The 14,185-nt window shown below is 38.7% G+C and overlaps 1 protein-coding gene across 4 annotated transcripts in view; it reads right to left on the bottom strand.

The window, feature by feature from the left end:
* Positions 1 to 88: 88 nt before the first annotated feature.
* The window catches only part of OTUD4 (OTU deubiquitinase 4), a 29,210-nt gene continuing 15,113 nt past the window's right edge, over positions 89 to 14,185 (bottom strand). For 2 of the 4 annotated variants that reach the window (XM_035323415.1, XM_035323414.1), the window contains 11 exons: positions 13,223 to 13,323; positions 12,151 to 12,275; positions 11,863 to 12,043; positions 10,585 to 10,750; positions 9,440 to 9,560; positions 7,432 to 7,487; positions 6,799 to 6,882; positions 6,200 to 6,338; positions 4,903 to 5,172; positions 4,122 to 4,162; positions 89 to 2,709 (listed from right to left, as the gene is read on the bottom strand). In XM_035323415.1, coding sequence (XP_035179306.1) covers positions 1,471 to 2,709; positions 4,122 to 4,162; positions 4,903 to 5,172; positions 6,200 to 6,338; positions 6,799 to 6,882; positions 7,432 to 7,487; positions 9,440 to 9,560; positions 10,585 to 10,750; positions 11,863 to 12,043; positions 12,151 to 12,275; positions 13,223 to 13,323 — 2,523 coding nt within the window. In that variant the 3' untranslated portion in view covers positions 89 to 1,470. The remainder of the gene's footprint in view (positions 2,710 to 4,121; positions 4,163 to 4,902; positions 5,173 to 6,199; positions 6,339 to 6,798; positions 6,883 to 7,431; positions 7,488 to 9,439; positions 9,561 to 10,584; positions 10,751 to 11,862; positions 12,044 to 12,150; positions 12,276 to 13,222; positions 13,324 to 14,185) is intronic. The other 2 variants (XM_035323417.1, XM_035323416.1) reach the window with 2 other exon arrangements.

The following is a 14,185-nucleotide window of genomic DNA, read 5'->3' as shown; positions in this document are numbered from 1 at the left end:
TCCTGCTGTTTACAAATAGCTATATAAGCAGAACAAAAATATACAATGTCATTGCAACAGTTTCAAATGCATAAATATAATTTAGAAAGAAAGTGAAAACACAAACATTTATTTTAATTAGGAGTTTTATACATCGCATGCATCTGAAAAGAAATTATCACATAACTACCACTCAAGTTTCAGGTGTACAATCTCACACATGAATGAAAGGGTACCATTACCTCTTACACTAATATATACAGAGATATAAAAATATACACAATGGTTAATTTTACAGAGCTGAGTGAACACTGCACTGTGAGTTTGGATAACAAAGTCCAAACTGCAAGAGCAACAGGAACACTGCAGCAGAGATCATTATAAGGGTCAGAAGAAACAGCATCAGAACTCTGATACAGTGTAAAAATATAAGGCAGAAGCCACTTTCTTCTGAAGTTTAGGGAAGAGCAGAACACAGACTATCCATCTCGCTTTTAAAAAGTAGTTCCAGCAATGAGTTGTACATGCAAAACATAAATTTGCATTAACAGTGCAATAACAAAAAGAATACTGAACAGTAGCTCAACCATACAAACTTAAAAAAAATGTAACATGTACTTTATGCATCTCTTCTCACAAAATATCTAGGATTTGTCAGTGCATTAGTGTTAAAGTGGCATTAAAAAAACTTCTGCTATTATAACAGATGCAGAATTATCTTTGAAATGCATAGCATCTACATTTTTATTGTCTTTGTAATTATTTAGTTGGCATAGGCACCATTCTAGTCACACCAGCATTAAGAATTCTTGGTGGAAACAGCCATTCTTACCAAATCATACACAGCTATTCTTGACTGCTTGTCTTGATTTTGATTTCAACAAATAAATGCTTTTTAAAATTCAAAAATATACCCTATGAATATTAAAAGAACTATATACAACAGACCTAAGACACGGGGTTAGCTGGCTGCCATACATGTAACACACTGAAGAGAAACATTCAAGTCTGACAGATTTTTGAGATGAAAGGCCTTTGGGTTGGAAGCATATCAAAGACAACAGTGCAGTAGGCTGAGAATTCCTTTAGCTCAGTTCAGAACTAAGGCATTGTATGATAAAATATATTCATATTTGGTGCAATGTTACCATCAGTTTTAGAATCTAGCTCACATCAAATGCTATAATTTGACACCCTAGTAAACGTACGTATCCATCTTACATCATGAACTCAAACCTTTGTGGAAAAAATTCAAACACTAAGCCTATGTTGTTTTTTCTAATTTGACATCGAGGATAAACCGCTAAGCCAACCAAACTCTGCAATCCCCCCCCCCCCCCAAACAAAATGGTAGGAGCTCACACCCTCCTAGTCTTTACTCACCAGAAGTTAAACGTATCCTTGTTCTTTACTAAAAAGAAAGATTAAGATTTTCAACTGCTACTTCAAATTACCTTTTGCATTTGAAAATTTTCAAACTATCCATTCATTCTATGCTTGATGCCCCCTCTGATTATCTCCCAGTGTTGCCCTTCTCCTGTCATTCCTATACGGCCTTCCTCTGAAGTTTCGCTGATAGTGGCAGCCTTCCTCTCTGCTTCTGCTGGGCGGTCCTTTCCAGGCTTCCTCATTTCTTTGGAACTGGTAGCCTCCCCTACTAGAATAACCCCACTCAAGTCTAGGCCTTCTGCCTCCTCCATAAGTCTGGTTATAAAATTGCTTGGATCTGCCACTTCTCAGCATATCAGAAACTTCGCTCTCATCTTCAGAGCTCTCTTCCCTCGTTCTCTGTGCCCTGCTTTCTGTCTGTAGGTTACCAGCACCCTTTGAATCTTTGCCTTTATCAGTCTTCTCCTTACGGCTGGGTGTAGCACTTTTGAGTTCGTATTTGGGTGCTTCTGCCAACGGTGGTGTGGTGTGGGACACCCCTGGGTGCCTCTCAACCCCCTGTGCTTGGGGAGAACGGTTTTGCAGCCCAGCTGTTGCCTGCTTAGCAGGAGAAGCAGAAGCGCAGGTTTGCTCCAACTGAGGTGCCCTAGTGGTAGTGTCTTTTGGGGCACTGCATTCACTGCTCACACCGGCCACAGGGAACGGGACAGTGTTTGAGCCACTGCTGTTACTCTTCTGAAGCTGTTCTGCACAGTTCACTCCAGGAATGGGAGGACTGCATTCTTTAGCCACGTACATATTTGTAGACATGCCAGTTGTTGCCTCTTTGTCCTCAGGTGCCATGACAACGTTAGGTCTCGCTACCGAATTTTCAATAAAGCCCTGAACTGGGTACCCATACCAGAAATGAGGAAAAAAAGGAGGTGCTATTGGAACAGCTCCTAGAAAATGATTGTGTCCGAAGGCTGGCTGTGGGAACAGATTTTTCCCTCTCAGGGACTCATCGTAGGGAAGAGCTTGCACTGGATTTTCCGATTCTACACAGACCTGTCCTTGGCTTTCAGACACCTGAGCTGTGGGGATAATCAGCGGCAGTGATGGAGATCTGCTGTCAACCTGCTGTGAAATTTGACCGTTGGACCTGGCCTCACCCTGAAGAGGAAAGTGCCTGCTTGTTCGTGCAGTTTCATTCTCATTCTGCGTCGGTGGAGCCTCCTGGAACCAGGGGTTGTGCGGGTACACAGGGAGGGACACGTTTGGGTACATTCTGCAAGCAGCCAAATAGGCCTGGTGCAGGGGGTACAAGTAAGAATGGGGAACCCACATGGGACAGCTGTATGCCTGCAAGACAGGAAAGAAGAAGTATTTGGTCATTTGAATGTGTGACAGACATAATAGCACACAGGTAATTTATTGTTTGGAACTGTTAATTATGGGAAGGTAACTTTATTCCCAGTGACTGCCCTCACTTCTGGAGAATTTCTGGGCTCTCAGAATCATGTTCTCATTTTTTTAATTCCTTCCAAATGTAGCTTATGACCAGTAAGGAAACTTGGTAACACAATTCCTCTATAGTCAATTTAAACACTTGAACACAAAGTCTGCATTTTTAAACTCTAACTCTGAGCAGTGTGATCACAGGCCACTGTGTGCTTGTTAGCTGACATGGAAGTAGGAGAGAGGGAAGAGGGTTTCTACCTGAGGTGGTCGACTTCAGGTATTGCCAACTCACGAGCAACACTGTAGGGTGCTTCTATAGTACAGTGTGTCAAATACACTTATTTCAGGTTATACAGAACAACATGCAAGGCTGCTGGAGGCAGAAGGCTGTCTAACAAAACACTGGAGTAGGAAAGGGGGTAGAGTCCAGAACTCAGCAGTCTGCACCATCTGTACAGAACGTCTGTGGAGAAGCCTACCCAGACCCACTCTCAATGGGGAGCGGTCAGTCCACTCTGGATGAGCAGCTGGAAGATGGTGGACAACAGGGTGACAGGATCTGGGACCAAAGCAGCGCACAGGAGAACCCAAAAGGTAGTTGCCAGGTCTACCGCACTACTTGGTCACCAGCTGCACAACTACCAGAACACGGTACTTTCACCATTAGATGGTGCTGAAGCCTCAAAACGAGGGGCTTTACCCTAAATAAATCAAAGTGCTATAAGAACACAAGTTTGTGACACAAACACCGTTTAAATATAATGCAGTGCAGTAAACAAACCAGAAAGACTTGCATCAGGTACAGTTATCAAATCTAAATTTGCTTTTTAACTTGCCCTGAATTGTCTTCAACCTGAGCAGATCGGACAGACAAGCAGCTACTCAAGGGAGTCTCCACAGGGAAAGCAATTCTAGGTATTTTTACTACAACAGCTTTGCCAGTACCTAGACATGGTCCAAGTCAGAAGGGCATTTCTCTTTTGCTATATGCTGCTTCCAGAAGAACGTATCTTCAATCTCATATTGGTTTACCTGGGAATTTGTAAAGCACGGTATGTGGACTGCATATAACCACTACTGGAAGCAGATAGTTCTGACTACCATTGTTGAGAAATTTATTTCTGTTGACTTGAACTGCAATGTGGACCAGTGATGGGATCCCAGTCAACAGAAGACCAAATAAAAAGCACTTCACATTTAAAGATAAACTTGAAGTGTATAGTAGCAGCAACCAGTCTTCAGCGCTGTACTACCAAGTAAAAGCAAATTGTATGAGCTAACAAACAGAGATATATGTAAGTTTGAAAAGTTACCTTCACACCAAGATTGAAGAAAAATCTAAGAATGTTCTTATCTAGAAAAAAAGACAAAAATATGAATACTTGTAATAATGCACTTCATCTGATCTAGAAATTAATCCTTGCATAAAGTTCCACTTCAGTAGAGAAACACAGGTATGGTGTTGTTTTGCATGTCCTTGTTTGATTTGTTGGTGTTTTTTTTTGTTTGTTCGTTCCTGTTCCCCATCCCACCCCCCAGTAAAGTAAATGGAACACACCTGCAGTTTAAATGTCAGTTTTAACTGCTTACAGAACTGAAATTCTGACTTTTAGAGGTACAGTACAGTAAACGTAAACTACCAATTGCAGTCAAACATGGCACGTTCTTTATGAACATATTCCCTATTTACAGTATGCCAAAACTTGCCTTTTCACGGACAGTAAGGAAACGCGGAACAACTTCCAAGGTTTTGATTGCAACAGACAATCTGTTACTTTTTAGTGTAAATGGAAGCAGTTCCCCAAATAAAATCCTATCAGTTCACAAAACCTGGAGCTACAGTGGGTTAAGGTAAGAACCATAAAACAATCATACCAGATTTCTAGGTGTAGCCTAGATAACTGCAATTTTAACACTATAACGTGAAGCATTACAACTCTATACAACATTTCCTTCCACCCCTTAAATCATGAAATGGCAACAAATAAATCTTTGGTCCTATTGCTAGCCGGTGTCAAAAGAAGTTGTCTTATGCAAGGCAAAGAAAGCCTGCTGGGAAAAACAGTATAAAATACAGATGTTCTGGCTTCTCACCTTTAGGTAAGTCCTCCCCATTATTGCACAGGGAGTAAGAGGGTGCAATGGCTCTTTCTCCCTTTTCGCTAAAAGGGAATCCAGGGTATAGTGGATCCTGATAGGGATTCAGAGTCTGAGGCAAAGGCATTAAAGGCTGGTTAACTGCTTGCATCGACACAGGAACTCCAGCAACTGGAGCAGATGTTACCTGAGCCTGTGATACAATAGAGTCAGGTCCTGTTGTTGGTGCTGGCATCAATGAAGAAGCAGGTATTTGGGCTGGAATACCTAGCAGAAAACACACAAACACACATTTTATTTCACATATAAGATTATACCATCTATAATCTTATATAATCTATGTAAGATTATATAAGAAAGTGGAAGTGGAAAAGACAAGCTTCAAACGACAGAAGAAATAATATAATAAAGGTATTCAGGGAGGCATAAGAGAAAATTCTTCAGAAATGGGAAGTCTGAAACAAAGGAAGATTTGGCTAAATGCAAAGAACAGTTTTCAGAAAGAAGTGAAACAATTAAGATTTCCAGAAATAGCTAAACCCTTATCATATTTACTAAAAAAGAGGAGAAAAAGGTGAAAAAGGTGTGAACTGAAATGTACACGTCAATCTTTGCAATTCTCTGACTACTTGTTTACAGTCAAGCCTGAATCTGAGCTGAGACTGTTGTCAGGTATGAAAGGATTATTATGGTTATTAAATATCATTATCTGCTGACTCCAAGACTAGTTCTTATACAGAAACACAGAAGTGGGATGAAATACAGCACCTGAACTACTGAGCAATAATGAATTTAATCTAATTTAATTACACTCATCAGGAAACATTCACAGCACAGAAAAAATACTACACTGGTTTTGCTACAAAAAGCTGAGCTCCAAAGGGATCCTACCAGACCCAAGCTGAGTCCTTAGCAAAGCAGAGGCTTATTATGTGGGACACGGAACACAAAACACCTATCAACCTTACACATGCTGACTGTCTTCTACCTTAAGCAGATCTCTAGAATAAGCCCCATCAAAACTCAAGAGCAATCCCACTCAGGGGAAACATGGGGAGTTGAGTACACATCTCTTCTACCTTCAGATAAGCAGTCACGTGAGCTCTGCATGTGTAATCAAACACCTGCTAGAACTCTCACAAAATTTGAGCAATGAGTAAATACATTCCCATAGATGACTGCCTTCGGGATGGAAAGTTACAAGAAACAAAACGTCTCCTGAAGGCATTTTCAATTTAGCAAGACAGTTAAAGCTAGTTAGCAGTTTCTAATTTACATTAATATTTCTTCTGACCTGCTGGTCCATAAGCTGTTGGCTCACTTGGCCAAGCTGGCACTATGGCTGGTACAGAAGGCACTGTTGGAGGCAAATGCACCTCAGAAAAGACTGGTGAGGGTGTTGGAGTTACACTTGGTAAGCATTCTGTCAGTTTCTAGAGAAACAAAAAGATAATGTGAATTTATTCAAGATCAGCATTGTTGGTGAGCCCTAACACGTCCAACTTATTCCAAAAAAGGCTTGAAGATTCAGTACTGTCCAGACTGTCAGCAGCACAATAGCAAAACATCAACTAGAAACATATCAAGTTGTATACATAAAAGAATTGAAAGTGAAAAACATGATTAACTTCGGATAAAGAGATATGAATCAACACCCTCCTCAGAAAAGAAAGGATATGCTTTTAGTTTTCTATCAAATGTGGTATTTTCCACACTCTTTATATTGTATATACAAGATTCCCTCTTAACTCAAGGTAGGGAGTTCTAGCGTTATCACCATAGAAATGGCTGCATAGTTAAAAGCCAGTATCACAATACATACGCGGTTGTGATGAAGCTCCCCTTTGAAGTCTCCTGACTGGAAAACTTTGAAATTAAACAAACATTTCTTACTTGTTCAGCAAGAACTGGAGAATCTGTTTTTACTTGTTCCAAAGGTGATGAAGCTTTTGGACACCTCTCATCTTGACTATTCTTCTAAAGCAAAGTTAGAAACAGACGAACACAGTTAGTCTAAGGAGATTTTTTTTCCGAAGAGCCATTCAAAGATATTAAAGCATACTACATATGAAGTGGGCTAAGCACCCAATCATTATTATATTAGTATAACATTTTGCTCATTGAAAGGACAGCAAAGAATAGAAGCCAACAATGGGCCACAAATCTTCACTGAACTTCAGAGATCGTGGTCTGTTAGCACAGTAACTATTAGTAAACATCACATCTTTTGTGGTCCCATTGTGCTGGAAGTACAGACTGTACTAAGCAATTACAAATGCATATTTGTAAGTGCTCTCGATAGCCCAGATCTGGGAACTCAGACTGTTAAGAAAGGCTGTAAGTATCTGTTACAGGGGCTGAGGAAAGCTGATGGCAATACAAGCCTCAAATCTTTTAAGTATTTCAATTAAAGCTGTAAAGCAGCAGCAATCACAGCTATAAAGGCAGCTATTGCTCTGCTAATCGTGTAAGAGAGAAGCAATAACATTAAAAGAAAAAACAATTTGGTCTTTTCTTTAAGATTACCTCGGATGAATTTGGCTCAAGCTTCTGACTTAAGTGGATCTGCCTGGAATTTGACTCTGTAACACCAAGACATAACCTAGTAAATGAACCATTACACCACTTATGGCTATCACAACTTAAGCCAGTTAAAGTTTGTCTTTCCGAAGTTAAACCTCAAAATAAAACCTACCTCAGCACATATTACTTCAGAATTCAGTTTTTTATTAAAGATCACAACATCCTTAAGTAACTTAAGTAGTTAGGGAAGTAACAGAACAGACTTTAACCTGGATTTTCAAACCTCTACAGAAATTCTTTATTGATGTTTGTTAACAATTTTTCTTTCCTACTTCCCTCAGGTATCACCAAATGTAGCTGTCTTTTCAGTTTTAACACACATCATTCATTCAAAGTCCCTGCTGTGAAAAAAATGAATTTGTACTTTGATTAAAGTGAAAATGGTTTGAGATCTGCATTTCCATATTCAAATGTTAAAACATAGAAGACAGATGAATTTAGAAAGTTTCACTGCTTCAAGAGATCTAGTAAGATTTCGGACTGACGCAGAAACTTTAATTTCTTGAGCATCAGCAAATACCTGGTGGGAGGAGAAGCTACTGAAGAACTGTCTTGGCATAATCTTCATATAATAAGATCAGTACAAGTTTTTTGTTTTGTTTGTTATGTTCTAGCTTTTTTTCAAATCTGGCTAACACTGCTTGTCAACCAAATTCACACACATCAGTTTAAAAGCAGCTGCTAAATAGGGACTTTTTTAAAAGCTTAGTGTGTGTACCACCACTGTAACACCTAGACAACAATGCAAACACAACCAATACTGACTGTGAGAATTCCTGGCAATTCCCCAAGTACTGATATATCAAAGTACTGAGAAGGAAATAACAGTTGATTCCTGTAGATATTTTAACCTGGTTTCAGAGGCAGTACAATCCAAAACATTACAAACATCAGAGAAAAGACAACATCCTATGAACATCAGCAAAATCCATCGTGACACTACAATAAAGAGCTTCCTCTAAGTGAGGAATCTTTTTGGCATCACAGGTGAAACTGGCTTTCAAATTAAACAAGGCTCAGGTGTTTCAGTAAAGAAAAAAAATGGGTAATATCAGTCCTTGCAAGACTATTCAAAATGGTACTTCATGGTGTAAGAGGAACTAAAAGGCACAAGTTCCATCAGTACACATCAATGCCTCTGCTTTTACCAGATATAAAGGAACAACAAAAATAAATGCAGGAAAAGAACAGCTTCTAGGAAGAGGCTAGAGTTTAAATTTTATTTAGTGAAGGGGAAAAAAACAGAAGCAGCTAAGATTAATTTTGGTGTTTAGTTATAACAAAGCTGACGGGCATTTTTTTTATTTGGGGGGGAAGAGGGGGGGCAGGTATTTGGCAAAGATTAATTAAGTACCTCCTGACAGCTACAGCTTTTGTCTATTACTGCCTTGTTCCACTTCCTGACAAAAGAGGTAAACTTTAGAGTCAATGAAGAGAAGCTAGGGAGCGTTACAAGAGACTCAGGAGAGGAAACCTAACATGAACAGGGTGGTATTTTTTGTCACCTTTTCTGTACACAATCCTCTCCCTGCTTTCTGTACCATTGCATGCTAGTTCTTAACCAGACTTCATTGAATACTTTGACCTGCTTTTCTCTCGACTTATTGCAGTAAGCACTGTTAATACTCCTCCCACTAGTACTTTCTGCTATACTTGCTAGAATTTCAACAAGATCTAATCTAGGGCGGCTCTGATAATCCAGTTTGTTCTTTCTTTCTTTCCCTCATTCCTCTTCCCATTTACTGCAAAAGTCCCAGCAAGGAACCTACCTACTTCTTTCAGCCACATTCACAGAACAGGAAAACATGCAATTTCTTCCCCAACCACACCTTTACTACCTTGACCTTACGTTCACTGGGTGCTGTTATCTAACATTCTGAACACATTCTGAAGCTGGTAATGAAGAGGAAAAAAGGTAAATAAACCTCGATCTAAGATCATTTATTTTTACCTTTATCCTTTTGCTCTTCCACCTCTGCTGTCCACTTGCTGTTTCTTCTCTCGTTATTTGAGAACTTCTTTGGATTTACATTATCCACAGTCTGTGTAGCAGCCTGACAGACCAACTGATTCTAAAGAAGTTGACAAAAGCAGAAATGCAAATGCATGTATTAGACGCCATCATCTGACATGGCACTGTTAGGCCTTCCTTCATGACAGATATACCTATTTAAGTGCAGAAGGAGGAGGGGGAAAAGCAGCCTTCATCAGTATTCAGATTCATCCACCCTCTCATTAATTTCTAAATTTTGCAGCATCTCTTTTGAGAGCGTTCGTGTTTTACATGACAAACAAAAACTGCTTCAGTTGAAGAATTTACACTTTAAAATTGCATCTTTTTACCCACACGATCTGTTTACTGCCTGCATGTACAGAGACTTCAATCCATTAAAAAAACTTCAATAGAACAATCTATCAAAAAATCAACAGGATACAATCTTCCTTCAGAGAGAGAGGAATACACTGAAGCCAGCTGGGCTCTATTGAAGAAAGAGCATGGAAGGCTGACAAAATATTTGCATTACTTATTAAACCAGGCAAGTTATCACATCTGTGAGTTCTCAGGCTAAAAAGAAAAGTCAGTTTTAAATAAAACAAGTTTTTATGTGAACTCAGAAAAAGCCACCTAGATATCTGTGATACTTCAAGCACCACAGTGCCATTTTACTGAGCTTTTTCTCAGTAATAAACCGGACTTCTGAGACAGTTTTGTCCTCACATTCAGGTTCGATCCCGCCATATGAGGAAAAAGACAACAGATAAATAACTCTAGGGGAGTGCAAAGCCTTCCAAAGACAGGAAGAACACAAAGAAAGAATCCCACAGCTTCAGAAGCTCTTATTTCTACCATATTTATGTGCTTAAAGAACTGTGTAAGGTGGACATTAGTTATTCACAAGGGAAGTTATTAAGTATATGTCTCATATTGAATATATACTGTATATTCACATCTTGATATCTTGCTATGTAGAGAAAGTGAAGAAAACCTTTGAATTGTACCATTCTGCAAAGGCAGCACACCTACAACTTCTAGTTAACAGTTCATGGACAGGTGCTAAGAATGCTCTTATTAATTATGACAACAAAAAAGCATACATTGGAAAGGGCAGGAAAAGCTTGTTCATCCCTCTGCTGGATCTCGTAAAGTGAACGAGATTCTTCTATTGCCTGTTTCTCCCTGCGTTCCTCCGGAGATAGGCCAAAATAGTTACCATCTCTGCCACTGTGGTTCAGATCCTCAGTTCTCTCCCGATCTGGTTTTCTATAAAAGGAAAAGGTAAAACAGGATCACTTTATCAAAGGAATTCCATTATCATCAGTATCAAACTGAATATAAATTCATGGTTTAGAAAGAATGTAATGATACGGCATTGCTTATGTGATTCTACACATACTGGAACTCTTCCTGCCTAATGCAAGTTATCCATGTGGATAAAACTCAAGAAAGGGAAAAAAAGATGTGCCTATTGACCAAACCCATATGGTATCTATGGCTGTGCAAGAGATAAAAGAGGAAAGGAGATTTCTGTAAATACAACAGAAGAAAAATGCATTATAATCTTCGATGCCTGAAACATCACTACACAAGATTAACAACATCACTGTTTGAGCTTGCTGGACTACTTAACTAAATGTTTAAAGGATACTTATGTATTTGGGTTAAAGGAGTGAGAAAGATGCCCTTAAAATGTGGGATGTGGCAATCTCAAAAGACACCCCAAGGTCATTTATTCCACAAGAAGTTACAGTACAAAAGAGTGACAAAATAGACCATTAAGAGTTTGAATGCAAATAAACTATTTCCAATAGGAAAGAGTGGAAACAATCAAAACAATCTGTGCTGCTGCAGCAGCAGCATAATAAATCAAAAATCAGTACCAAAAATGCAGGCAAAATGGTGTTCTCATACTCTAATTCATCAGTCATAATATGTAGCAGTTGTCTTTAACAGGCTCTGCAGAAGCTGAGAGGAGATCTTAGCCATGCCCCCAAGAAGTGCAACTTTCAACGTTACTTCAGCCTCAAACAGAAAAAAAAAAAAACCTTCCAAGAAGAACCTATAGCTTCATGCACAGTGCTTCCAGGGCAGGTATTGCCATGCAAGAAAACAAGTGGGAGTTCATGATGGCAGCAATTCTGAAAAACTAAAAAACGAACTGGGGCAGGGGGGGAGGGGGAGAGGGGAATAAAATCCTTTTTTAAAAAAAATAAATAAATGTGCTTGTGTGTATTCTTACAGACTTAAGATTCTTCCTAGGATTTCAATGGCAACACGTTTCAAACAAATATGTCGGGAGCACCTGAAACAGGAATTAGGGCTCCAAGAAGCTCAGTTAGAGTTAAAGACAAGGAAGACGTTATTTTCAGTTTTACCTTCCACTCTGGGAAGGATTCCTGCCTGGAGCTTTTTGCTCTGTTGAGGTCTGATGAGGTTGGGGTCCAGAACATATGAACTGATGCTGTCTGGTTCCCACAGAATGCTGAAGTCGAGGAGGTAGTGCTGACTGGGGTTTTATTGACTTGTTCTGATTCTTTGACCCTCTGCAATCTGCATCTGTGACAGATGAGTGAAGACAGAAATTATTCATTATTTTTTAAGTTCGTTGGGACAAAGTATCTGACAACTAAGATGCTGCGACAAAAAGATAAATATAGTCCTACCAGGCTGCGCATTCTGCCCCCACGTTGGGAAAAACTTTTTCATCTTCTTCCCTGGCACAGTGTTCCAGCCCTCCATAGGAGAGGCCTGTGGAAGAGGTTTAAGGCTCTTCAGTGATACAGAATGCCTACAAAACAACAAAAAAAGGATGATGGAGAAAGAAAAAAAGATAACTTTAGGACCAGTCTGTGGTGTGCATAAATGAATACCACATGTTTTAAAAGACTGACAGATCTTTCAATTTTTGAGAACATTGGGCTCAAAGTCCTTTGTTCTTTAGGATTACACTCAAGCAGTGTGTGGAACTTTTTTCTTCTTTTTAAATTCTCTGATAAGGCAGTGCAAATTTAACCAGTATTCAACAGGACAAAAAGGTTGATTTTTATTTTATAGACTGGAAGTACAGCCCGGTTCTTGAAAAATTTCAGTTTTCTTACTGAAGACTGCATGAGATTTAACAGGGGTCTTCCTCCTTCCCTCATTTATCTTGACTGAAAGCGTTTCTTCTTCTTCTCAAACTACATGGTTAGACATTATGCTTAAATGTTGGCTATGTTTTTAGTCCCAGAAGAATCAAAAGAACTTACAGAGGAGCTCAAGGTAACATCCATAAATAAAAAAAGAGATAGACAACCTTCCCGCAAGTAAAACCACCACAACCATCACCAATTTTAAACAGTTAATTTGTCCTGAGACAGGGTGAAGAGATTATACTGATCTAAACAGCAGCTTAGCGCTCTCTCTACAAAATCAGGCAGAGCTACTCAACCAACAGTGAAGCGAGGCACAGAAAATGCTATTTTAAAAAAATAAAATAGTAACAATAATGTAGTTACTTATATGCTCTGCAAGTAATATTCAGAAAACATTGCATTAAAAAGTCTGACAACAATTTAATGCACAACCCCCTTTTCTTTTTTTTTTAATATATTTTCTTATTAATTTTTTTGTAGCAGTACTGCTTTAAGTAAAGTAGATACACTTCAGGGGCTGAAACTAACTCTGAACTAAAGTAATGCTACCGTTACCAAGGATAGGTTTGGCACTCTTTTCCAAAAGAAATGAAGCACTTACTTTTCTCCAAGCTCTTCTACAAATACAATAACTGGCCCACTCTCTGAGCGCACTTCTTGAATGTGGGCATTATAAAATTTCCCGTTATGGTCTAAGCGCACCTAAGGGAAAAGAAAAGGAAAAAAGGACCTAAGCTTCAAAGAACACAAGATAATGTAACCCTAAACTATTAGCATTATTAAAAATAGATCTTTTCCTCCAGGCAGTACAACACTTGAGAAATAAACATTACATAATTCAGTAAATGCATCAAAATCAAGTCTTCATACATTTTCTAAAAAAAATAAACAAAAAAACACATCACCATAGACAGCTTTCCAGTAACATTACTTAATGAAATATTTACTTCTAAACTGTGTCATGTAGTTTGGGAACATAATTGGTGTATCAAGAATTTTCAGCTTCTCTCAGAATAAATCCCAGAGCATTTCCTTGTTAAAATCCAGGTACAGAAAAGAAAAATCATTGACTGACTTCAGTAAAATTTAGTTTCAAAAAGAACATAAAGGACACCAATTGTTTCAGAAGTAATGCTTTAGAAAGTTTTTTAAAGCAAAGGAAGAAGTTGTTCAGACATGATCAGTGTCACTTGTCTACAAAAAAATAGACATTCCATGTTCTTAAAATTCCTTCGTTAAATATAAAGCAAACTTAACAGTGTTCTGCTGTAGCATTTAGTTTTCTGATTGTATGAAGTTGACCAAATTAACTTTGCACAATTTCCTTCATCTTCCTTTTCTATGTTTTTATCCCATATACTTACTGTTTCACCATGTACATTAAAAACTTAACCCAGAAGGTGTATTAATTAACAGAGTTCTTTCTACTAATAATTTCTTTACCTTTAAGTCAATACTACACAGGACAACCTTAGGATCTCCAATAGAAAAATTTAAGCCCACACTATTAAGCAACAATCAATCAACTCCACATTAGGTTTTCTGCCCCCCCCCTTTTTTTTTT

The sequence above is a fragment of the Oxyura jamaicensis genome, chromosome 4, assembly GCF_011077185.1.
Source record: "Oxyura jamaicensis isolate SHBP4307 breed ruddy duck chromosome 4, BPBGC_Ojam_1.0, whole genome shotgun sequence".
Lineage (NCBI taxonomy): Eukaryota > Metazoa > Chordata > Aves > Anseriformes > Anatidae > Oxyura > Oxyura jamaicensis.
This window is presented reverse-complemented; position numbering and strand designations above follow the sequence as displayed.